The sequence below is a fragment of the Buteo buteo genome, chromosome 4 (assembly GCF_964188355.1).
Source record: "Buteo buteo chromosome 4, bButBut1.hap1.1, whole genome shotgun sequence".
Classification (NCBI taxonomy): domain Eukaryota; kingdom Metazoa; phylum Chordata; class Aves; order Accipitriformes; family Accipitridae; genus Buteo; species Buteo buteo.
In genome coordinates this window covers 27,136,523-27,159,726 of record NC_134174.1, presented here as the reverse complement: position 1 = coordinate 27,159,726, position 23,204 = coordinate 27,136,523, and the positions used below count along the sequence as shown (strand labels likewise).

Below are 23,204 nucleotides of genomic sequence, written 5' to 3'. Positions count from 1 at the left end.
AGGAGGGACAAGGGACAGGGTTTGGGGACACCAACTGTCCCCACCGCAGCCTCAAAGCCCCCGAGGGGACGGTGCCCCTGTGGAGTGACAGGAGCCACCCCAGGGGTGTCCCCAAGCCCCCAGTGATGAACTGAGGGACACCGGGAGGGACAGGGACCAGCCTGAATGTCCCCAAGAGACACCAAGGGCCATCGGGGGGGGACAAGGGACAGTAGTGAGGGACATGGACTGGCCCCAGTGTCCCCAAGGGAGGCCAAGAGCCACCAGGAGGGACAAGGGACGGTGGAGAAGGACCCAAAGGGACCCCAGTGTCCCCAAGGGAGGCCAAGGGCCATCAGGAGGGACAAGGGATGGTGTCGGGGGACCCAAACCAGCCCCAGGGTGTCCCCAACCCCCCCAAACAAGAGCCGAGGGCCATCGGGAGGGACAAGAGATGGTTTATAGCGACACCAACCAAGTCGAGTGTCCCCGAGAGACACCGAGGGCCATCACGAGGGACAAGGGACAGCGGTGAGGGACACCAACCAGCCCTCAATGTCCCCAAGGGAGGCCAAGGACAATCAGAAGGGACGAGGGGTGGTATCCAGGGGCATGAGGGGACCCCAGCGTCACCGAGGGAGGACACGGGCCATCAGGAGGGACAAGGGACAGTGATGAGGAATCCAAACCACCTCCAGTGTCCCCAAGGGAGGACACGGGCCACCAGGAAGGACATCAGATGGTGACAAGGGACCCAAACCAGCTCCAGTGGCCCTGAGGGACATCAAGGGCCATCAGGAAGGACATTGCATGGTGGTGAGCGACCCAAACCAGTTCCAACGTCCCCAAGGGAGGACACGGGCTATCAGGAAGGACATCGGATGGTGACGAGGGACCCAAACCAGCTCCAATATCCCCAAGGGAGGCCAAGAGCCATCAGAAGGGACATTGGGCGGTGGTAGGGAACCCAAACCAGCTCCAACGTCCCCAAGAAGGCCAAGGGCCATCAGAAGGGACATCAGGTGGTGGTGAGGGACCCAAACCAGCTCCAACGTCCTCATGGGACGCCAAGAGCCATCAGGAAGGACAAGGGACAGCCGTGAGGGACCCAAACCAGCTCCCACATCCCCAAGGGAGGACACGGGCCATCAGAAGGGACATCAGGTGGCGACGAGGGACCCGAACCAGCTCCAACGTCCCCACGGGTGACCGTCCCCACCCCGTGCTGTCCCCTCAGCGCCCTTCCAGGCTCTTATCGCGGGCGATGACGGCCTCCTCGAACTTGATCATGAGGGTGGTGCCTTTGTGCCAGTGAGCCGTGACCTTGGCCGGAAAACCGCTGGCGGTGAGGACGGCTTCCACCAAACCGGCGGTGAAGGCGGCGCAGTTGAGGGTGCTGTTCTCCTTGGGGACCGAGATGTAGGTGTTGACCAACGGTTCCTTCTCGATGACGTAATAAGTCTTGTCGTCATCGTTGGCTTGTTCCAATTTATCGGCTTCTTTCCCGAAAAGAGCTCGCCAAACGGGACCCTTGACGAAGAGGAGGACGTTGAGGACTTTGGTTTCGCGTCGACCGCTTTTCTCCCGGGCTACCAAGGCGTCGAGGACGCGAAGCCCCACTTGGTGGCCCAAACGGGCTAGTTTGGCCTGGAGCTCGGCTACCGAATAGACGCGGTTCTGGCAGTACTGGACCAGCTCGGAGAAGAGGAGGGCGAAGGCACTGAGGCTCACCTCGGTGCGGGGACGGCCCAGGGCTCGCTCCAGGAGGGGGGACTTCCCTCGGGTGAAGCGGGCGTCCATCTTCCTGGGGGGGGGGGGGGGGCAGAGAGAGAGAAAAATGGGGGGATCAGGGGATGTTAGAGGGGGTTGGAGGGGTCAGGGGGCACCTGGAGGGCATCAGGGGGGTGTTAAAGGGGTTGGGGGGGTCGGGGGGCACCTAGAAGTGGTTGGGGGGGGTGTTAGAGGGGTGGCTGGAGGGGTTTGGGGGGGGAGCAGGAGCACCTGGAGGGCATCAGGGGGGTGTTAGAGGGGGTTGAGGGGGTTGGAGGGGGGCTGGGGGGGCTCAGGAGGCATTCAGAAGGGGTCAGGGGGCAACTGGAGGGGTTTGGGGGGCCAGGGGCACCTGGAGGGGGTCGGGGAGCAGCTGGAGGTTTTGGGGGGGCACCCCTGGGAGCCCTGCGGGGGGGGGCACCCAGCAAGGACCCCCATGAGCTGGGGGGGGGAGTGGGTGGGACAGACGGGGCCCTTCCCACCCCCGGGACCCCCCAGGACCGACCTTCCGCCAGCGGCTCCCCGCTCCCGCTTTACGGCCGACACCGACACCGTCGCAAAAGCGCCGCGCGGCGCCGTAAAGCGCGGGGGGGGGGAGACGGGGGTGTCGCCCGGGGCAACCGCGGGGCGGGGCCAAAGCCGAGGAATCGGGCGGGGCTTTGTGTGGCTGGGGGGCGTGGTCAGAACGAGCGACGCCCCGCCCCCCTCCGTCCCCTTTTTTCCGCCCCCGCACCGGTGGCCACGCCCCCGCGCCTTTGGTGGGCCCCGCCCACCGCGACCACGCCCCCCTCGGGAGCGAGGCCGCCCCGCGGGCTGACGGCGCAGGGGCGGGGCGAGGCGGGGCCACGCCCACCGAGGGGGCACACGGGGGGTGGGGGGCGACACTGGACATTTGGGGACACGGGGGGGGGGACAGTGTCCGGGCGGGGAGGGGGGGTCCGGCCGCTTGGGTCCGCCAGCTGGGGTGGGGGAGGGGCGGGGGCCCAGACCTGGCCCCCCCCTCCTCCCTCCCCCCGCGGAGCTCCTCAATGACGTCATCAGGAGCGTCATAGAGGAGGGGGAATGGAAGGTTGGGGTGACCCTTGACCCCTTCCTCCCCCCTACCCCCGCCCCGGACGCCTGGGTCCCCCTCCACACCCAAGGGTGCCACCCCAAGGGTGCCCCCCACCCATGGGTGCTCCCACCCGGGGGGGTCTCCCAACCTGCGTGTCGTCCCCCCCCCCCAGGGATCCCCTGACCTGCGTGTCCCCATCAGCCCCGGGGTGACACACACCCCCACCCATGGGTGTTCCCCCCCCCGGAACCCCCCCGCGTGTCCCCAATCCCTGGGTGTCCCTCTGGGTGTCCCCGTGGGTGTCCCCCCCACCCCTGGGTGTCCCCACGGGTGTCCCCGTGGGTGTCCCCCCCCACCCCTGGGTGTCCCCGTGGGTGTCCCTGGGTGTCCCCATCCCCGGGTGTCCCCCCTGTCCCCTCAGCCTCCGCCATGGAAGTGAGGGGACACGGGGGGGGGACACATGGGAGATTTGGGGACACGGGGGGGGACCCCAGGGAGGGGACACTGAGGGGGAGCACTGGGAGGGACTGGGGGTGTAACTGGGGGCACTGGGAGGGACTGGGGACACTTGGGGGCAGTGAAGGGGGGCACTGGGGGGGACTGGGGGGAACTGGGAGGGACTGGGGACATTTGGGGGGTCTGGGGGGGAACTGGGGGGACTGGGAGGGGACTGGGGGCACTGGGGGGACTGGGGACACTTGGGGGAACTGGAGGCAATGGGGGGGCGTTGGGGGGATAACTGGGGACATTGGGGAAACACTGGAGGGGGAGTGGGGACACGGGGGGGCACTGGGGGGGACTGGGGGGTAACTGGGGACACTGTGGGGACATGGGGGACACTGGGAGTAACTGGGAGCACTGGGAGGGGTAAGTGCCAGCGGAGTGGGGGGGGGGCCGGGGGGTGCCCCCAACTCCTCGTCTTCATCCTGGGTGGGGGGGCCCTGGCCGAGGTCCTCGTCGGTGAGGGGCACCCATGGGTGGGGGGGGGGTTACACAGGGTGCCCCCCCCGTCACCCGTGTCACCCCCTTTGTCCCCAGGGTCCAGCCACACCCTGACCCCGCGGTGGAGGGGTCCCCTGCCCCCCCCCAAAGTGATGGGTACGCACACACACCCCCAGCACCCATGGGTGCTCTAGCACCCAAGCAGATGGTGGGGAGCACAGCTGGGTGCCCCCCCCCAAATAAAATGGTTTCCCAGGTGTCCGGGCCCCCCCCGCCTTGGGTGGGTGAGTGGGTGGGGGGAAGGGGGAATTATGGGTGCAATTAAGAGCCATTTGGTTAATTGCTCCCGGCTGCCAGGGGGGGATTGGGGACACGGCGGGGGGGCCCCCCCCACCCATCACCCCCCCCTCCCCGACACCGGCCCCCGCACCCACCCACCCACCCCCCACGCTGGGAGCCTGCGGCACCCGTGGGTGCCCAGAGCATCTGTCAGCACCCCTGAAGAGAGCAGGGCACCCCACGGCACCCACGGGGGCCCTGAGCACCCACGGGTGCCCCACGGCACCCACAGACACCCCACAGCACCCACGGGTGCCCCCCAGACTCCTGGGCTCCCCAAAAGACCCATGGACACCCTGAGCACCCAGGGGCATCCCACGAGCACCCACAGGCACCCCACAGCACCCACAGACACCCCATGGCACCCAGAGACACCCCACAACACCCACAGTCACTCCGCAGCACCCACAGGCACCCCACGGCACCCAGAAACACCCCACAGCACCCACGGGCACCCCACGGTCACCCACAGTCACCCCACAGCACCCACGGGGACCCCACAGCACCCACAGGAACCCTGAGCACCCACAGACACCCCATGGCACCCAGAGACACCCCACAACACCCACGGGCACCCCACGGCACCCACGGACACCCCACAGCACCCACGGGCACCCACGGGCACCCCACAAACACCCAGAGCACCCATGGGTGCCCCCAGCCCCCCCCCGCACGCCCTGCACAGCTGTGCCCACCCCCCCCGCTCCCATCGTCCCCGTGTCCCCCCCCCCCGTGTCACCCACTCCCCCCCGTGACCCCTCCTCCCACCCCCGGCTGAGCCGGGGCGGGGGGGGGGGGCGTGGGTATAAGGGGCGGCGTGGGGTGTGGGTGCTGCACCCACCATGGCCGCCCCGGGGGAGACAGCACCCAGCCACGCACCCGCGGGGGTGAGGGCACCCACGGGTGGGGGGGGGGGCACCCACGGGGGAGGGCACCCATGGATGGGGAGCACCCAGAAGGGGGGAGCACCCGTAAGGGGGGAGCACCGTAAGGGGGAACACGCAGGGGGGGGGGACAAAGGGGGGTGTGGGGGAGGCACCCACGGGTGGGGGGGCACCCACGGGGAGGGGATGGGGTGGGGAGTGCCCCCCATTGCAGGGGGGGGTCCCCGGAATGAGGGGGGTCCCCCCAATTTTGTCACGGGGTGCCCTTTGCAGTGGGGGGGTGCCCACTTCAGGGGGGGTCCCCCCATTTTAGGGGGGTCCCATTTTAGGGGGGGTCCCCCCATTTTAGAGGGGTCCCCATTACCGGGGGAGTTCCCCATTGGGGGGGTCCCCCCATTTTAGGGGGGGTCCCCATTAGCGGGGGGTTTCCCCATTAGCGGGGGGGTTCCCCCCATTTTAGGGGGGGTCCCATTTTAGGGGGGGTCCCCATTTTAGGGGGGGTCCCCATTACTGGGGGTGTTCCCCATTACCGGGGGGGTTTCCCCATTACCGGGGGGGTTCCCCCCCCATTTCAGGGGGGTTCCCCATTACCACGGGGGGTGTCTCCGTTCCAGGGGGGGTCCCCGGCGCAGGGGGGGTCCCCGGCAGAGGGGGGGTCCCCAGCAGAGGGGGGGTCCCCGGATCAGGAGGGGTTTTTCTCCCTGCTGAGCTCCGTGCAGGGCGCCCGCATGGACGAACAGCGCTGCAGCCTGGGGGGGCCCGGAGGTGAGGGGACACGGGGGGGGGGGGGACACGGGGGGGGGGACAGGGGGTGGACGTGGAGGGGACAAGGGGGACACTGAGGTCGAGGGGACGGGGGGGGCTGAGAGGTGCTGGGGGGGACTGGGGGGGGTCTGTGGGTGCTGCGGGGGTCTGTGGGTGCTGGGGGGGGAACTGTGGGTGTCGTGGGGGGTCTGTGGGAGCTGGGGGGGGTCTGTGGGTGCTGCAGGGGAATTGTGGGTGTCATGGGGGGGTCTGTGGGAGCTGTGGGGGGTCTGTGGGTGCCGGGGGGGGTCTGCGGGTGCTGTAGGGATCTGTGGGAGCTGGGGGAGGTCTGTGAGTGCTGGGGGGGGGGGAACTGTGGGTGCTGCGGGGGTCTGTGGGTGCTGGGGGTGGGACGGAGCGTGGGTGTCGTGGGGGTCTGTGGGAGCTGGGAGGGAACTGCAAGTGCCAGGGGGTTCTGTGGGTGCCGGGGGGGGTCTGTGGGTGCTGGGGGGGGGGCATCTGCAGGTACCACGGAGTTCTGTGGGTGCCGAGGTGGTGCGGGGTGGTGGGGCCGTCCGTGGGTGCCATGTGTGGGGTGCAGGCGGGGAGGGCAGCCCGCCCCCCCCCGAACTGGCGTCGCTGCTGGAGCTGCTGGCGAACACCCAGGGCCGGCGGATGGACGAGCAGCGGCTGCCCGTGCCCCGGCTGCCCGGCTTCGGGCCCCCCCCCGGCAAGGTGGGGGCTCGGGGGGGGGGACACCGGGGGGGACGGACACGAAGGGTGGGGGAGTGAACTGGGGGGGGGAGCAGAAGGGGGGGGGGACCCATGGGGGGCAGCATGATGGGGGGAGACCCGGGGGGGGTCGGGGGTGGGAGGGGGCACACCCCACGGGGACACCCGGTGGGGGGGAAGGACCCGGAGAAGGGGGGGACCGGGGGGGAATGGGACACCCAGGGTGGGGGGACACCCAGGGGACATCCCCTGGGTGCTATCCCCCCCCCCCCCGCCATCTCCCCACAGGACTGAGCCCCCAGAGCCACCGACACCCCCACGTCCCCGAGCCCGTGATGTCACCCCGTGTGTCCCCCCCAGCCTGTCACCCCCCAATAAACCCCTCCCCGATCTTGTCACTGTGGGGCCTGTGACACCTGGGGACAAAGGGTGGCCCTGGGGACACGGGTGGCATTTGGGGGGTAGGGGGAGGGAACAAGGCACCCATCACTGCTGGGTGGCATTGGGGGACACTGGACATCCCGGGAGGGTGGCACAGGGGTCAGGGGACACCCGCGGCAGATGGGTGACACTTGGGGACACAGGGCACCCACAGGGGGTGGCACCAAGGGACACCCACGGCAGATGGGTGGTGCTAGGGGACACCTAAGCCACCCCCCCCCCATGACACACTGGGGGACACCAACCGCCTCGGTGACACCCTGGGGACCGCCCCGTCACCGTGACCGCCCCACGCAGATGGTGCCAGTGCCATTTATTGGGGAGTGGGGACACCCAGGGGTGTCACTTGTCCCCTCCCAACACCGAGGTCACAGCAATGGCACCAGGACGGTGGCAGGTACACACACGTGTCACCAGCCGTCACGGCGATGCTGCCAGGGCAGGGACACGGGGACGGCCACGTGTCCCCGCTGACACCCGTGCGGCCGCAGCGCTGGCATCAGGATGCGGCCATGTGTGCCTTCTGTCATGGACGTGGTGACGAGATGCAGCCATATGTCCCCTCTGCCACCAACACGTTCACAGCGATGGCATCAGGACGAAGCCACGTGTCCCCTCTGTCACCAACACGTTCACGGCGACAGCGTCAGGATGAAGCCACGTGTCCCCTCTGTCACCAACGCGGTCACTGCGGCAGCGTCACGATGTGGCCGTGGTGACAGCACATGGCCGTACGTCCCCTCCGTCATCAAGACGGACGCGGTGGTGGCATCGGAATGAATCCATGGTGACAGGACGTGGCCGTCATGTCCCCTCTGTCACCAGCACGGCCACGGTGATGGCATCGGGCTGCAGCCACACGTCCCGTCTGTCACCAACATTGGCAATGGCATGACGACAAAGCCACATGTGCCCTCTGTCACCACCATGGTCACAGCAATGGCACAAAGATGAAGGCACGTGTCCCCTTTGTCACCAATACAGCCACGGCGATGGCGTCGGGACATGCCCACGGTGACAGGATGAGGCCACGCGTCCCCTCTGTCACCAACACAGCCACGGTGTCACAACGAAGCCACGTCGAGCGGCCACGTGTCCCCTCTGTCACCAACACGGCCACGGCGCTGGTGTCACGACGCTGCCACGGGTCCCCTGTGTCACCGTGTGGGGGGGCAGTGGCCGGGTGTCCCTGTGTCCCCTCAGTCCCGTGTCCCCTTCCCCTCTCGCAGCCGTTGCTTCAGCTCCGCCATCGCCCGTCGCTGGGGGTAGGGGACACAGGGGGAGTGTCAGGGGATGGTAGGGACACATGGGTGGCCATACCCCGTGGAGGGGGGGGGACAGGGGCGTCACCAGTGTCCCCGGGTGTGGAGGTGTCCCCTGTGTCATCCCCCCCCAGTGTGGGGCAGTGGTGGCACCTTGGGGACATCAGGGACATTGGGGATGTCAGGGATGGGGGGACATCAGGGACAGGGGGGATATTGGGGACACTGCGGGGGACATTGGGGATACTGGGGACACCAGGGGGGATGCTGGGGACATTGAGAACACTGTGAAACATTGAGGGGGTTGTGTCCCCAATGTCCCCCCTCCATGTCCCCAGTATCTCCCCCGTCCCCGATGTCCCCCCTGTCCCTGATGTCCCCAAGGTGTCACCACCACCCCACACCGGGTAGGGGGGACACCAGGGGGACGCTGGGGACATTGGGGACACTGCGAGGACATTGAGGGGGTCGTTGGCGACATCGTGGGGGATGTCAGGGATGGGGAGAGATGCTGGGGACAGTGGGGGGGACATTGGGGATGTTGGGGACACCGAGGGGATGCTGGGGACATTGGGGACACTGGGGGGGGACGACACTGGGGACACATTGGGGACATATTGGGGTCTCTTACCCGGTCGGGATCGTCCGGAGGAAAAATCTCCCTCTGGAAAAAGAGAGTGGGCTTAGCGGGGGAAGGGCGGGGGCACCCAAAGAGGGGCAACCCAGGGGTCTGGGGCCACCCCTCCCCCACCCCAGGGGGACACACCCAAGTGCCCAGGGCCACCCTCCCCTCCCCCCCGGGCCCCTCCCCCACCTTGCGCTCCACCACGTGCCGCTGGAAGTAACTGGCCTGGTTGGAGACCCAGAAGACGCCGACGGGGAAGGACAGGTAGATCAGCATCTGGGGACAGGGGACACTGTCACCCCCCCCGTCACCTCCCCCCCCACCGCCACACACACTGTCCCCGGCGGGTGACACCTGCGTCAGCCGGCTGAGGGTGTGGAGGGTGTCACCCGCTGTCCCCATCACCTGTGCTGGGGTGTCCCCTGGTGTCACCTCCTGTCCCCAGCACTGTCACCTGTGTCCCACTGTCACCTCCTGTCCCCATCACCTGTGTCCCAGTGTCACCTCCTGTCCCCATCACCCATGCCAGGGTGTCCCCTGGTGTCACCTCCTGTCCCCAGCACTGTCACCTGTGTCCCAGTGACACCTCCTGTCCCCATCACCTGCGTCCCACTGTCACTGACCATCCCCAGCATTGTCACCTGTGTCCCACTGCCACCTCCCGTCCCCATCACTTGTACCAGGATGCCACCTCCTGTCTCCACCACTGTCACCTGTCACCAGGGTCACCTCCTGTCCCCGTCGCCTGTGTCCCAGTGTCACCTCCTCTCCCCATCACTTGTACCAGGGTGCCACCTCCCGTCCCCACCGCTGTCACCCGTGCCAGGGTAACCCCACCCTCACCTCCTGTCCCCACCACCCACGCCAGCGGTTGTCCCCTGGTGTCACCCCCTGTCCCCAGCGCTGCCATTCCTGCCCCGGTGCCACCTCCTGTCCCCAGTGCTGTCACCTACGCGGGGGTGTCCCTGCTGTGTCCCCCCCCTCCGCCATGTCCCCACTATCGCCCCCCCATGGGGCAGGACAGGCCCTCGCTGCCCCCCCGGCCTTATTGCCCCCCCAACTGCCCCCCCCCGGGTTAATACCCCCCCGCGCCCCCTTTTTGCCCCCCCACGCACCCGTAGGATCTCCAGCTTCACCCCCATGGCGCCTCCAGCGCCCCACTACTTCCGCCTCCCCACCCCGCAACACGGCGGCCGCCTATTGGCCGAGCGCCCAGCGCCGCCGCCGCCTGTTGGCTGTTAGAGCGGAGGGAGGAGGGAGGCGGGGCGGGACCCTGAAGGGCGCGAGCAGCGGCCAATGAGGGTGGGGGAAGGAGGTGTCGGGCGAGCGGAAGTGGCGTCATCGCGACGCGCCGGAAGAGGATGGCGGAGCGGGAGAAGATGGCGGACGTGGTGGAGATGCCGGAGCGGGAGGAGCTGCACTTCGTGAGTGGGGGGGGGGGGGGGGGGGACGACGGACACGGACACGGACACCCCCCGCGTCCCCTCCTGTCCCCCCCGTGTCCCCGCCCCCGCCTCGTCCCACGCCCGTGTCCCCGCTCCCGTCCCCCCCCTCCCCCCTTGTGCCTGGTCACCGTCGCCGTCCCCCCACGTTCGTGTCCCCCCTCCTTCTTGCTCCCTGTCCCCGTCACCCGTGTCCCCGTCACCCCTTGTTCTCGCTCTCTGTCCCTGCCACCCGTGTCCCCGTCCCCCCGTGTCCCCGTCCCCCCTCGTTCTGGCTCCCCGTGTCCCCTCTCTCTTCGCTCCCTGTCCCCGTCCCTCCCTGTCCTTGTCACCCCTCGTTTTTGCTCCTTGTCCCTGTCACCCCTCTTTCTGGCTCCTCGTCCCCGTCACCCCGTGTCCCCGTCACCCCTCACCCTCACTCCCTGTCCCTGTCACCCCTCGTTCTGGCTCCCCGTGTCCCTGTCCCCCCTCACTCCCTGTCCCTGTCACCCCATGTCCCCATCACCTCTCTCTCATTCCCTGTCCCCATCACCCCTCATTCTGGTTCCCCATGTCCCCCTTTCTCTTTGCTCCCTGTCCCCGTCACCCCTCATTCTGGCTCCCTGTCCCTGTCACCCCTCGCTCCCTCTCCTCGTCACCCCATGTCCCTGTCACCTCTCACCCTCATTCCCTGTCCCCATCACCCGTCATTCTGACTCCCTGTCACCATCACCCCTCACTCCCTGTCCCCATCACCCCTCATTCTGGCTCCCCATGTGCCCCTCTCTCCTTGCTCCTTGTCCCCGTCACCCCTCATTCTGGCTCCCTGTCACCCCTCACTCCCTGTCCCTGTCACCCCTTGCTCCCTCTCCTCATCACCCCATGTCCCCGTCACCTCTCACTCTCGTCCCCTGTCCCCATCACCCCTCATTCTGGCTCCCCGTGTCCCCGTCACCCCTCATTCTTGCTCCTTGTCCCCATCACCCCTTGTTCTGGCTCCCTGTCCCCGTCACCCCATGTCCCCATCACCCCTCACCCTCACTCCCTGTCCCCGTCACCCCTCATTCTGGATCCCTGTGTCCCCATCCCCCCTCCTCACTCCCTGTCTCCGTCCCCCCTCCTTCTCCCTCAATGTCCCGTGTCCCCTCCATGTCCCCTGTCCCCCCCTGACCCCGCTGTCGTCCCCCCCCGCTGTCCCCAGGAGGAGGAGGACGTGCAGCACGAGGAGGAGATCCTGCGCAACCCCTTCTCGGTGCGGTGCTGGCTGCGCTACGCCCAGGCCCGGCAGAAGGGGCCGCGCCACCGCCTCAACCTCCTCTTCGAGCGCGCCCTCAGGGAGCTGCCTGGCAGGTGGGGGACGGGGATGGGGACACCTCGTGGGGGGGACACCCACAAGGGGACCTCAGGGACATCTCGGAGTGGGAGGATGGGGACATCCTGGGTGTCCTCACTGGGGACAGGGAGCTCTGGGAGCACTTCAGTGGGGGGAAAGGGACTTGGGGGCACTTCAGGGGGTGAGGGGGGACACAGGGACCTCAGGGGTGTCCTTGTGGGGGACAGGGACCTCGGGGACATCTGGGGGACATACACAGGGACCTTGGGGACACCTCAGAGTGGGGGAACGGGGACATCCTGGGTGTTCTCACTGGGGACAGGGAGCTCCGGGTGCACCTGGATGGGGACACAGGGACCTGGGGGTATCCCAGGGGGTGGGGGGGGGGACACAGGGACGTCAGGGGTGTCCTTGTGGGGGACAGGGACCTTGGGGACACCTGGGGGGACACACAGGGACCTTGGGGACACTTGGGGGGATCTAGAGGACATCTCAGAGTAGGGGGACAGGGACATCCTCGGTGTTCTCACTGGGGACAGGGAGCTCCGGGGGCACCTTGGTGGGTGGGCGGGGGACAGGGACCTCCTGTGTCCCCTCGTGGTGGTGGCGGGGGGGTGGCAGGGGTGACAGGCGTGTCCCCCCGTCTCCCTCACCAGCTACAAGCTGTGGTACCAGTACCTGCGACAGCGGCGGCAGCAGGTGAAGGGACGCTGCCCCACCGACCCTGCCTACGAGGAGGCCAACGGCTGCCACGAGCGCGCCCTCGTCTTCATGCACAAGGTGGGGACACGGGGACAGAGAGGGGACGCGGGGGGACACGGGGGGAGTGGGGCGAGGGCAGCTGGAGGGGATGCAGACACGCCAAGGTGGGGAAGGAGATGCGGGCATGTGGGAAGGATTTGGGGACGTGTGGAGGGGACACAAGGGGCGACAGAGGGGACAGGGGAACAAAGAGGGGACACAGAGCTGTGGAGCCCCACAGCTGCCCCCTTAAGCCCTTCCCAGCCCCATAGCTACCCCTGCAAGCCCTCCCCAGCCCCATAACTGCCCCCACACACCCTCCCCAGCCCCACAGCTACCCCCACAAGCCCCCCCCAGCCCCATAAGTACCCCCACAAGCCCCCCCCAGCCCCATAATTACCCCTCCAAGCCCTCCCCAGCCCCATAACCCTCTTCCCGTGCCCCACAGATGCCCCGCATCTGGCTGGATTACTGCCAGTTCCTGGTGGATCAGGGCCGGATCACGCGGACACGCCGTACCTTCGACCGGGCCTTGCGGGCGCTGCCCATCACTCAGCACCACCGCATCTGGCCCCTCTACCTCCAGTTCGTCCGGCGCTACCCCCTGCCCGAGACTGCCGTCCGCGTCTACCGCCGTTACCTGAAGGTACCCGGTGGCACCCTGGGGCGGTGGCGGCACACTGGGGTTGTGGAGCTGCTGGCAGTGGCACCCTGGGGCGGTGGAACACCTGATAATGTCACCCCAGGGTGGTGGTACACCCTGCGGTGTCACCTCAGGGTGATGGCACAAGCAGCGGTGTCACCCTGGGGTGGTGGCATGCGGTGCTGGGGGGTGGCAGAGGGGAGGGGTGGTTTGGGTGGTGGGAGGGGGACGTAGGGACAGAAGCAGCAGGAGGGACGCGGGGGATGTTGAGAGGGATGGGGAGAGCAGGAGGGATTGGGAGGGACAGGGGGGACGCGGGGCAGGGACAGAGGTGGCAGAGACACGCAGGGTAGGGACAGAGGCGGCACAGGTTAAGGACAGCAGTGACAGGTACACGGAGAGGACCAGAGGTGACAGAGCAGGGACAGAGGTGGCACGGGGCAGAGTCAGGCCGCAGGGACACACGGAACAGGGACAGAGAGGACACAGAGCAAGGAGGGTGGTGGCAGAGGTGACACAGAGCAGGGACAGAGGTGCCGGGGATGACACGGAGGAGGGTAGAGGTGGCAGAGCAGGGACAGGTGACACGCAGCAGAGACAGAGATGATGACAGGTTTGTGTAGCAGAGTTGAGGCAGTATGGGTGACACCAGACAGGGTTGGGGACACCACAGGGGACCAGAGGGACAGAGGGGATACGGGTCAGGGGACAGAGGGGACCCCAGGGACAGGGACAGAGGTGACACGGGGCAGAGACAGAGCTGGCAGGGACACAGAGCAAGGACAAAGGTGCCATGGGGGACAGAGAGAGGTGGCAGGGACCCATGGGGTGGAGGCAGGGACAGAGGTGACAGGGACAGAGGTGACAGGAGACAGGGACAGATGCGGCGATGAGCCTTTATAGCAGAGACAAGGCAGTTTGGGTGACACCAGACAGAATCGGGAACACCACAGGGGACGGAGGGGATGCTGGTCAGGGGATGGAGGGGACCGAGGGGACGTTGGGGACAGGTCCTGATTGTCCCCTGCCCAGCTGAGCCCCGAGAGCGCGGAGGAGTACGTGGAGTACCTGCGCTCCGTGGGGCGCCTGGACGAGGCCGCCGTGCGCCTGGCTCGCCTCGTTAACGACGAGCGCTTCGTCTCCAAGGAGGGCAAGTCTAATTACCAGGTGGGCACCCTCGGGGGGCACCCATGGGTGCTGGGGGCTCTCGTGGGTCCTGTGGAGTGCCAGTGGGTGCTGGGGGTCACCATGGGGTGATGGGTGCTGGGGTCTCTGACGGGTGCTGGGGTCTTTGTGGGTACTGTGGGGTGCCAGTGGGTGCTGGGGGTCACCGTGGGGTGCTGGTGGCAGTGATGGGTGCTGGGGGCTCTGATGGGCATTGGGGGGGACCACCAGTGGGTGCTTAGGGCTGCCATGGGTGTTGGGGGATGCCAAGGGGGTTTGGGGGCTCCCATGAGTGTTGGGAGTTACTGTGGGGTGGTGATGGGTGTTGGGGGGGTGCCCAGGGATGCTGGTGGCTGCCAGGGGCTTCTATGGCTGTTGGGGGGTCCTGAGGGCCCCTGCAGGGTGCTGGGCGTCCCCTCAGGGTGCTGACCCCCCCTCCTTGTTCCCCCCCAGCTGTGGCAGGAGCTGTGCGAGCTGCTCTCCCAGCACCCGGAGCGGGTGCGCTCGCTGGACGCGGGTGCCATCATCCGGGGGGGACTGACCCGCTTCACCGACCAGCTGGGCCGGCTCTGGGGAGCCCTGGCCGACTGCTACATCCGCAGCGGCCACTTCGAGAAGGTGACATGTCCCCAAGTGCCACCCGTGGGCCACCCGTAGTCACCCACGGTCACCCACCTGCCCTGGGGCTACCACGATTTGGGGTTTCTGTCCCCCAGGGCCACCCCTGCACCCGTCCCCTGTTCCCAAACCTCCCCAGGGCCACCACAGCCCCTGTCCCCACCCCAGGGCCACCACCGCCCCACTTCCCTGTCCTTCCAGACCCATCCAACCCCAGGAGCTCCATCCCTGTCCCCAACCCGCTGTCCCCGCAGGCCCGGGATGTCTACGAGGAGGCGGTGCAGACGGTGATGACGGTGCGGGACTTCACCCAGGTCTTCGACAGCTACGCCCAGTTCGAGGAGAGCGTCATTGCCGCCAAGATGGAGACGGTTGCGGAGCTGGGCAAGGAGGAGGACGGTGAGTTTAGGGGTGCCCTGCCTCAGTTTCCCCCCAAAAAGAATGAGTTTGTGGGTGCCCTGCCTCGGTTTCGCCCAAAAAAGGTTGAGTCTGGGGGTACCCTGCCTCAGTTTCTCCCCAGGGGGGGTGACTTTGGGGGTGCCTGCAGTGCCCTGCCTCAGTTTCCCCACCCGGTGCGTTTCCCCTGGCACCCCCACCCCATCCTAGTGGTGCCCAGCACCCTATGGGGCTCCCTGAGACCCCATCCTCACCCCTGGGTGCACCCAGCACCCCATGGGTGTCCCCTGACACCCTATACCCATCCCTGGTGTGCCCCAACACCCCCTCTCATCCCCTGGTGTCCCCTGACTCCCTGTCCCCACCCTGGGGGATGCCCAGCACCCTGGGGGTGTCCTGGTCACCCCCTCCTGCCCCCTGGTGTCCCCTGCGCCCCGTTCCCACCCCGGGGGGTGCCCAGCACCCTGCATGGGTGCCACTCGCCCCGTGCCCACGTGTCCCCTGACACCCTGTCCCCAACCCGAGGGTCGCCCAGCACCTTGGGGGGGATCCTGGTCATCCCGGGTATCCCCAACACCCCCTCCCCACCCCTTGTGGGTGCCGTTCACCCCGTCCCCGCGCGTCCCCCGGTGACCGTGTCCCCATCGCCGTCCCCAGAGGAGGTGGAGCTGGAGCTGCGGCTGGCCCGCTTCGAGCAGCTGATGGCCCGGCGCCCGCTGCTGCTCAACAGCGTCCTGCTGCGCCAGAACCCCCACAACGTCCACGAGTGGCACAAGCGGGTGCAGCTCTACCAGGGACGTCCCGAGCAGGTGGGGACAGCGCTGGGTGGGGGGCAGCGGGTGGCTGGGGAATGTTGGGTTGAGGGTGGGGGGGACGTGGAGGGGTGTAGGGGGACACCCAGGCACGTGGGGGGGGGCTTAGGGGGACACCTGGGGACACCAGGATGCATACAGGGGACACCTGGGGGTGGGGGGGGGGGCTGTCGAGGGACACATGGGGACAGCAGGGTGTGTGGGGGACACACGTGGGGACACTGGGGTGGCTATCGAGGGAGACGTGGGGACAGTGAGGTGTGTATAGGGGAGACACGGGAGTGGTTGTGGTGGGGGACACATGGGCACACCGGTGTGTGTATAAGGGGACACGTGGGGACACCGGGCTGCATATAGGGGAGACGCACAAGGACATTGGGGTGGGTATAGGGAACACACATGTGGGGACACTGGAGTAGGCGAGGGGGACACGCGGGGACACCGAGTTATGAATAGGGGAGACAGATGGGGACGCTGGGTGACTGCAGGGGGACACCCGCTTGTCACGGGGACATCGGGGTGGCTACAGGGGAACACAGGGACGTTGGGGTGCATGTAAGGGGAGCACAGGTGGGGTAGACACGGGGACATGTGGGGACACGGGTGGGACGCCTGGGACACACACCTGGTGTTGACGGTCCAGGGAGGTACAGGGGACAGCGGGGTGCACATAGGGGTTTGGAGGTGTCCCCAACATGTCCCCAATGTGTCCCCAGATCATCAACACCTACACGGAGGCTGTCCGCACCGTGGACCCCTTCAAGGCGACGGGGCGCCCGCACGGGCTGTGGGTGGCCTTCGCCCGCTTCTATGAGGACAACGGGCAGCTGGATGATGTGAGGGGGGACACCCTGGTGTCCCCTCCCTTGGGGGACACCCCCCCAAACCCCGACTATCCCTCAGTGTCTCCCCAAACCCTGACTGTCCCCAGTGTCCACCCACCCAAACCCTGGCTGTCCCCAGTGTCCCCACAAACCCTGATTGTCCCCAATGTCCCTGCAGACCCTGTCTCCCCGTGTCCCCCAAACCCTGGCTGTCCCCTGGTGTCCCCCACGCCCTGACTGTCCCCTCTGTCCCCCCAAACCCTGACTGTCTACCTCAAACCCTGACTGTTGTGTCCCCAAAACCTGAATGTCCCCTAAACCCTGCCTGTCCCCCGTGTCCCCCCCTAAACCCTGACTGTCCCCCAGTGTCCCCTACGCCCTGACTGTCCCCTCTGTCCCCCCAAACCCTGACTGTCCACCTCAAACCCTGAATGTCCCCCAAACCTCACCTATCCCTCATGTCCCCGCCTGTCCCCCATGTCGTCCCCCCCAAACCCTGATTGTCTCCCTCTGTCCCCAGGCTCGCACCATCCTGACCAAGGCCACCCGCGTCCGCTTCCGGCAGGTGGAGGACCTGGCCGCCGTCTGGTGCGAATTTGGGGAGATGGAGCTGCGCCACGAGAACTACGACGAGGCCCTGCGTATCCTGAGGGTCTGTCGGGACACCTGGGTCCCCCGCACCCCCGGCCCCGCCACAGGGGATGGGTGCTGAGGGTGGGGGGGGGTGCACAGCTGGGTGCCTGGGTCCTTTAATGGGACACTTGGGTCTTGTAAGGGGAATTATGGCTCCGTCTTCCCCGTTGGGAGGGTGAAAAGGGAGATGGGAGCATCTGGGTGCTCCGGGGGTGTTGTGGGGACACTGGTGACACTCCCCGCCGTGTGTGTGTCTCCCAGAAAGCCACGGCGCTGCCTGCCAAGAGGGCCGAGTACTTTGACTCCACGGAGCCCGTCCAGAACCGCCTCTACAAGTCCCTCAAGGTCTGGTCCATGTTGGCCGACCTGGAGGAGAGCCTGGGCACCTTCCAGGTGGGTGATGCCCCCCACCCTGTGCTCCCCCCCGGCACCCACAAACCCCCTATGGGGTCCCTCCCTGCACCCTGCAGCTCTGGGTGCCCTACTTTGCACCCCAATGTCCTCTCCTGGTTTCTGTGGGTGCCCCCTTGCTCTCCCTACCCCTCCCATCACCACCGGGTACCCCCCCCCCCCATCCTGTGCCTGTTTGCCCCCGCCCCCATCTGCTATGGGTGACCCCTCGGCACTCCCCTCACCCCACGGGGTGCGCCCCATCTCCAGTGGCTGCCCCTGTGCCCCCCATATCCTCTCGGGGTGCCCCCTCCCTCCCATCTGGGTGCCCCACACCTTCTTGGGCTCCCTTGGCACCCCCATGTCCCCCTCTGGGTGCCCCCAGCCCCTTTGGATGCCCCCTTGGCACCCCAATGTCCTCTCTGGGTGCCCCCATCCCCTCCCCATACCCCCAGCACCTTTCCCCCCTCCTTGGCACCCCCCTGTCCCCTGGGGTTCCCCCCTTGGCAGCCCTGTGTCCCCTGTGGGTGTCCCCTTGGTCCCCCTACGTCCCCCCTGGGTGCCCCCATCCTCTCTACCTGTGCCCTCAGCACCTTTGGGTCCCTCTTGACACCTCCCTGTGGGTGCCCCAAAACCTTTGGATGCCTCCTTGGCACCTTCGTGTCCCCTCTGGGTGCCCCCATCACCTTTGGGTGCCCCCCTTGACACCTCTATGTCCACTCTGGATGCTCCTATCCCTTTCCCATGCTCCCATCCCCTGCCCACCCACCTCCCCCCCCAACCTTGGCACCCCGCTGTCCCCTGGGGGTGCCGGGTGATGGGTGCTGACCCCCCTGTGCCCCCCCCCCAGTCTACCAAGGCAGTATACGACCGTATCCTGGACCTGCGCATCGCCACCCCCCAGATCGTCATCAACTACGGCCTCTTCCTGGAGGAGCACGGCTACTTCGAGGAGAGCTTCAAGGTGGGCACCCTGCAGCACCCCAACAGCGGGGGGCGATGCTGGGGACACCCTGGGGACATCCCACGGCCAAGGAGGGTAGCGGGGAGTTCCTGGGGAGGGTGTTGGGGACACCACGGGGACCCTTTGGCAAGGGAGGGTGTCAGGGTCACTGTGGGGAGGGTGTTGGGGACACCCTGCAGCTGGGGAGGGTGTTGGGGACACCTCGGGGACGTGGGGGGGGACACACCGCGGGGACCCTGCGGCTGGGGAGGGTGTTGGGGACACCACGGGCACCGCATCCTGGGGCTCCTGATGGCAAAACAGGGGTGGTGGCAGCGGTGACAGGGGGGCGGCGAGGGGGTGACAACGGTGCCACCGTGGGTACCCGCAGGCCTACGAGCGAGGCATTGCGCTCTTCCGCTGGCCCAACGTGGCGGACATCTGGCACACCTACCTCAGCAAGTTCGTCGCCCGTTACGGCGGGCGCAAGCTGGAGCGAGCGCGGGACCTCTTCGAGCAGGCGCTGGATGGATGTCCCCCCAAATACGCCAAGAGTAGGGGCGCAGGGGCGGAGGGGGGGGGGGGCGCGGTGGGGGGGTGGGGGTAGAGATGGGTATGGGGTGGGTGTAGGGCGGGGGGGTGGTGGGTGTTTTGGGCTGGGTGCCCGGCAGGGTGTGAGGGTGGGCGCCTGTGGGTGAGCGCCCAACCGCTCGCTGTGCCCAGCACCCCTGGGTGCATGCTGGGACCCCCAGCACCCCTTGTCCCCTCCCATCAGGGTGCCCAGCACCCCTGGCTGCCCTACTGGGCTCACGCTGGGGGCCCCCAGCACCCCTGGGTGTCTGTTGGGGCACCCAGTGCCTCTGGGTGCATGTTGGGGCTCCCAGCCCCCCTGGCTACCCCCCTGTCTGCGTGTCAGGGCCCCCAGCACCCTTGGGTACCCCCCTTGGCATGCGTTTTGGGTTCCCAGCACCCCTGGGTGTTGCATTTGGGGCACCCAGCACCCCTGGGCACCCCAGCTGGGCACGTGTTGGGACCCCCAGCACCCTGGGGCAGCCCCCTTGGCATGCATTTGGGGTGCCCAGCACCCCTGGGTGTTGCATTTGGGGCACCCAGCACCCCTGGGCACCCCAGCTGGGCACGTATTGGGACCCCCAGCACCCTGGGGCAGCCCCCTTGGCATGCATTTGGGGTGCCCAGCACCCCTGGGTGTTGCATTTGGGGCACCCAGCACCCCTGGGCACCCCAGCTGGGCATGTGTTGGGACCCCCAGCACCCTGGGGACCCCCCCCTCACCGGGTGTTGCACCCAGCCCTCCTTGTTCCCCACCTGGGGCACCCATCAGATTATTCCCCACCTCCCCGCCTCGGGGCGCACCGGCAGCACCCCGAGGTGGGTGCGGGCGCTGACGGGTGCTACCGGGTGCCCGCAGCCATCTACCTGCTGTACGCCAAACTGGAGGAGGAGTTCGGGCTGGCGCGGCACGCCATGGGGGTGTACGAGCGTGCCACCCGTGCCGTCCTGCCCGCCCAGCAGCACGACATGTTCAACATCTACATCAAACGGGCGGCCGAGCTCTACGGCGTCACCCACACCCGTCCCATCTACCAAAAAGCCATCGAGGTGGGTGCCGAGGGGGCACCGAGGAGGGTGCGGGGGGGATCTAGGGGGGTATTACGTGGGGATGGGGGGGACGCAAGGGGACGCTGGGTGGGTAGGGGGACCTGGGGACGCCGTGGGGACAAGGGGACACCGCACGGGACTGGGGGGATGTGGCGTGGGCGCGGGGATCTGGGGGCACTGCGTGGGCCGGGTGACAGTGGGTGCTGTGTGGGCGTGGGGAGGGTGCTGACGTCCCCCGTGGGTGCTGATGTGCACCTATGGGTGTTAACACGGTGCTCGTGCAATCCCATGGGTGCTGTTGCAGTCCCTGCTGGGCCGACGTCCCCCGTGGGTGCTGACATCCCCCACGGGTGCCGACGTCTCCCACAGGTGCTTGACGCAGTCCCCCAGGGGTTGTTGACGTACCCCCCACGGGTCCTGACGTCCCCTGTGGGTCCTGACGTGCACTTGGGGGTGCTGACATCCCCCGGTGGGTGCTGACATCTCCTGTGGGTGCCGGGCAGGTGCTGGGTGACGACGCGGCGCGGGAGCTCTGCCTGCGCTTCGCCGACATGGAGTGCAAGCTGGGGGAGGTGGATCGTGCCCGCGCCATCTACACCTACTGCTCCCAGATCTGCGACCCCCGCGTGAGCACCCGGCGCGGGGTGGGGGGGGCACCCAGGGGTGGGGGGCACCCGTTGGGGCAAAGACTGGGGGTGGTGCCATCCTGGGGGCGAGGGTTCGGGGTGTCACCGGCCCGTGGGTGAGGCTTCGAGATGGCACTGGCCCGGGGGACAGGGGGGGGCCCTGGGATGGGGTGGGGGGCACCCTGTGACATCAGTGCAGCCCCCGGGGCTGTAATGGGGTGCCCTGTCTGGGGTGGGGGGGCCAGGGACGTCCCCAGTGCCACATGGGTGCCCTGTGCCAGGGTTGTCCCCAGTACCACATCAGTGCCCAGCACCAGCACGTCCCCAAATCCACATGATGCACCCAGCACCAGGCACGTCCCCAGTACCACAGGGTGCCCCTCCTGTCACCATGTTCCCCCCCCCCGTCACCCTGCGTGTCCCCCTCCGCAGATCACGGGCACCTTCTGGCAGACCTGGAAGGATTTCGAGATCCGTCACGGCAACGAGGACACGATCCGGGAGATGCTGCGCATCAAGCGCAGCGTCCAGGCCACCTACAACACCCAGGTCAACTTCATGGCCTCCCAGATGCTCAAGGTCTACAGCAACGCCACGGGCACCGGTGAGCGGGGGCACCCGTGGGTGCTGGGGGGGGGCGGGGGGAGCACCTACGGGGTGTTTGTGGGGCGGCTGTGGGTACGGGGCTGCGACAGGGAGCGCTTTTTGGGGTGGGAGAGCACCCGCAGGGAGCACTTCTGGGGTAGGGGAGCACCCGTGGGCACCGAGGTGGAGGTGTGGGGCTGCTGTGGGTGATGTGTGTGCCCCCCCCTCAGCAATGTGGTCCCCCCCCATCCCCACAGTGTCCGACCTGGCCCCGGGACAGAGCGGCCTGGACGACATGAAGCTGCTGGAGCAGCGAGCGGAGCAGCTGGCGGCCGAAGCACGGCGGGACACCCCCCGCCCCCCCGAGAAGGTTCTCTTCGTCAGGTGGGTGCTGTCACCCCCCTGGGGTCACCAACAAACCCCCCCCCCCCCCCGTCCGACCTGAACCTGGTCCTTGTGGGTGGGTGGGGGGGGCTGTCACCTCCCCAGGGTTACCCCTGTCCCCCCCCCCATGCCAAGGAGAAGGTCCTTGTGGTTGTGGGGGGGTGGTGGCACCTCCAGGGGGTCACCTCTGCCCCCCCCCCATCCCAGTAGTGAGGTCCCCTTAATTGGGTGTCACCTCCCCAGGGTCACCTCTGTCCATCCCCTCCCCCCCCAAAAAAAAACCTGAGGATGGGCTCCCCTTGGTCCCATGGGTGCTGTCCCCCCCATCACCTCTCACCTTCCTGAGCCCCACCACCGGGCCTGGGCCCCCCCCAATCCCTGTGGGTGCCCCCCCCCACCCGTGGGTGCCCCCCACCCGTGGGTGCGGGTGCTGACGGGTGCGCAGGGCTGAGGGCCCGCGGGAGGCTCTGGCCGCCCTGTCCCAGCAGGGGAATCCCGACGAGATCGACCTGGGGGACGAGGACGAGCCCGAGCCTGACGGTACGGAGCGGGGGGACACGGGGGGGGGACATGGGGACATGGTCTTGGGTGGGGGGGACACACACGTTGGTCCCCAGGGGACTGAGGGGGGACAGATAAGGGGGTCATGGATGGGACAGGACACAAGGGGGGGGCACGTGGCAGCCCCATGGTGGGAGTTGGGGGGGGACGACACAGGGGGGAGTGCCATGGTTGGGGGGGGGGGGGGAGGTGATACCCCCGGGTTTGGGGGTCCCTGACACCCCCCCTCCCCTTGCCCCCCCCCTCCAGAGGTGCAGCTGGAGCAGAAGCGGGTGCCCTCCTCCGTCTTCGGGGGCCTCAAGGACGACTGAAGCCGTGGGACCCCCCCAGATGCCCCCCATCCCTCCCCCCCACTGTCCCCATCCCCTCCCCCACCTTAATAAACCCATTTTTACACACACATGGGTGGCCCTGTCTGTTTGGGGGGGGGGGGCCCCTTTATGGTAGAGACCCCAGCACCCATATCCCCCCCCTCCTTGGGGGGAGGGGGGGCAGCGCTCCCATAAGGGGGTGGTGATGTCACACCCCCCCCCCAATTGTGCACCCATGGGTGCCCCCCCCACCTCAAAGAACCCAGGCTATCTTTAAGTTACTTTATTAAGTGACAATGACACAGGTGGGGGGGACACACAACACCCCCCCCACCCTGAACACCCACCAGCCGTGCGACACCCCCCCCACCCCGACAGACACCCCCTCCCCTATATACAGGGGGGCGCGACCCCCCCAGCCCCATCC

General features: G+C 67.8%; 4 protein-coding genes across 4 annotated transcripts; 2 read left to right on the top strand and 2 right to left on the bottom strand.

The window, feature by feature from the left end:
* Positions 1–420: 420 nt before the first annotated feature.
* Positions 421–2,347, bottom strand: TRAPPC5 (trafficking protein particle complex subunit 5). Its single transcript, XM_075026841.1, has 2 exons — positions 2,255–2,347; positions 421–1,783 (listed from the first exon to the last, which is right to left on the bottom strand). Exon 2 carries the CDS (start codon positions 1,777–1,779, stop codon positions 1,213–1,215), a length of 567 nt encoding a protein of 188 aa, XP_074882942.1. The 5' UTR covers positions 1,780–1,783; positions 2,255–2,347; the 3' UTR covers positions 421–1,212.
* A 2,579-nt stretch (positions 2,348–4,926) lies between these two features.
* Positions 4,927–6,832, top strand: PCP2 (Purkinje cell protein 2). Its single transcript, XM_075026709.1, has 4 exons — positions 4,927–4,971; positions 5,583–5,733; positions 6,314–6,447; positions 6,733–6,832. Exons 1-4 carry the CDS (start codon positions 4,927–4,929, stop codon positions 6,736–6,738), a joined length of 336 nt encoding a protein of 111 aa, XP_074882810.1. The 3' UTR covers positions 6,739–6,832.
* Positions 6,833–7,159: 327 nt separating this feature from the next.
* Positions 7,160–9,970, bottom strand: PET100 (PET100 cytochrome c oxidase chaperone). The gene is made up of 4 exons (XM_075026840.1): positions 9,888–9,970; positions 8,962–9,048; positions 8,779–8,811; positions 7,160–8,144 (listed from the first exon to the last, which is right to left on the bottom strand). The coding sequence occupies exons 1-4, from the start codon at positions 9,912–9,914 to the stop codon at positions 8,085–8,087; spliced, it is 207 nt and encodes a 68-aa protein (XP_074882941.1). The 5' UTR covers positions 9,915–9,970; the 3' UTR covers positions 7,160–8,084.
* Positions 9,971–10,121: 151 nt separating this feature from the next.
* On the top strand, positions 10,122–22,864 carry XAB2 (XPA binding protein 2). The gene is made up of 19 exons (XM_075025276.1): positions 10,122–10,196; positions 11,395–11,543; positions 12,183–12,306; positions 12,716–12,913; positions 13,943–14,077; positions 14,528–14,692; positions 14,947–15,091; positions 15,746–15,897; positions 16,617–16,736; positions 17,245–17,376; positions 17,619–17,750; positions 18,598–18,711; positions 19,082–19,244; positions 20,120–20,310; positions 20,814–20,936; positions 21,369–21,540; positions 21,779–21,905; positions 22,351–22,445; positions 22,716–22,864. Exons 1-19 carry the CDS (start codon positions 10,134–10,136, stop codon positions 22,775–22,777), a joined length of 2,562 nt encoding a protein of 853 aa, XP_074881377.1. The 5' UTR covers positions 10,122–10,133; the 3' UTR covers positions 22,778–22,864.
* The last annotated feature ends 340 nt before the right edge of the window (positions 22,865–23,204 follow it).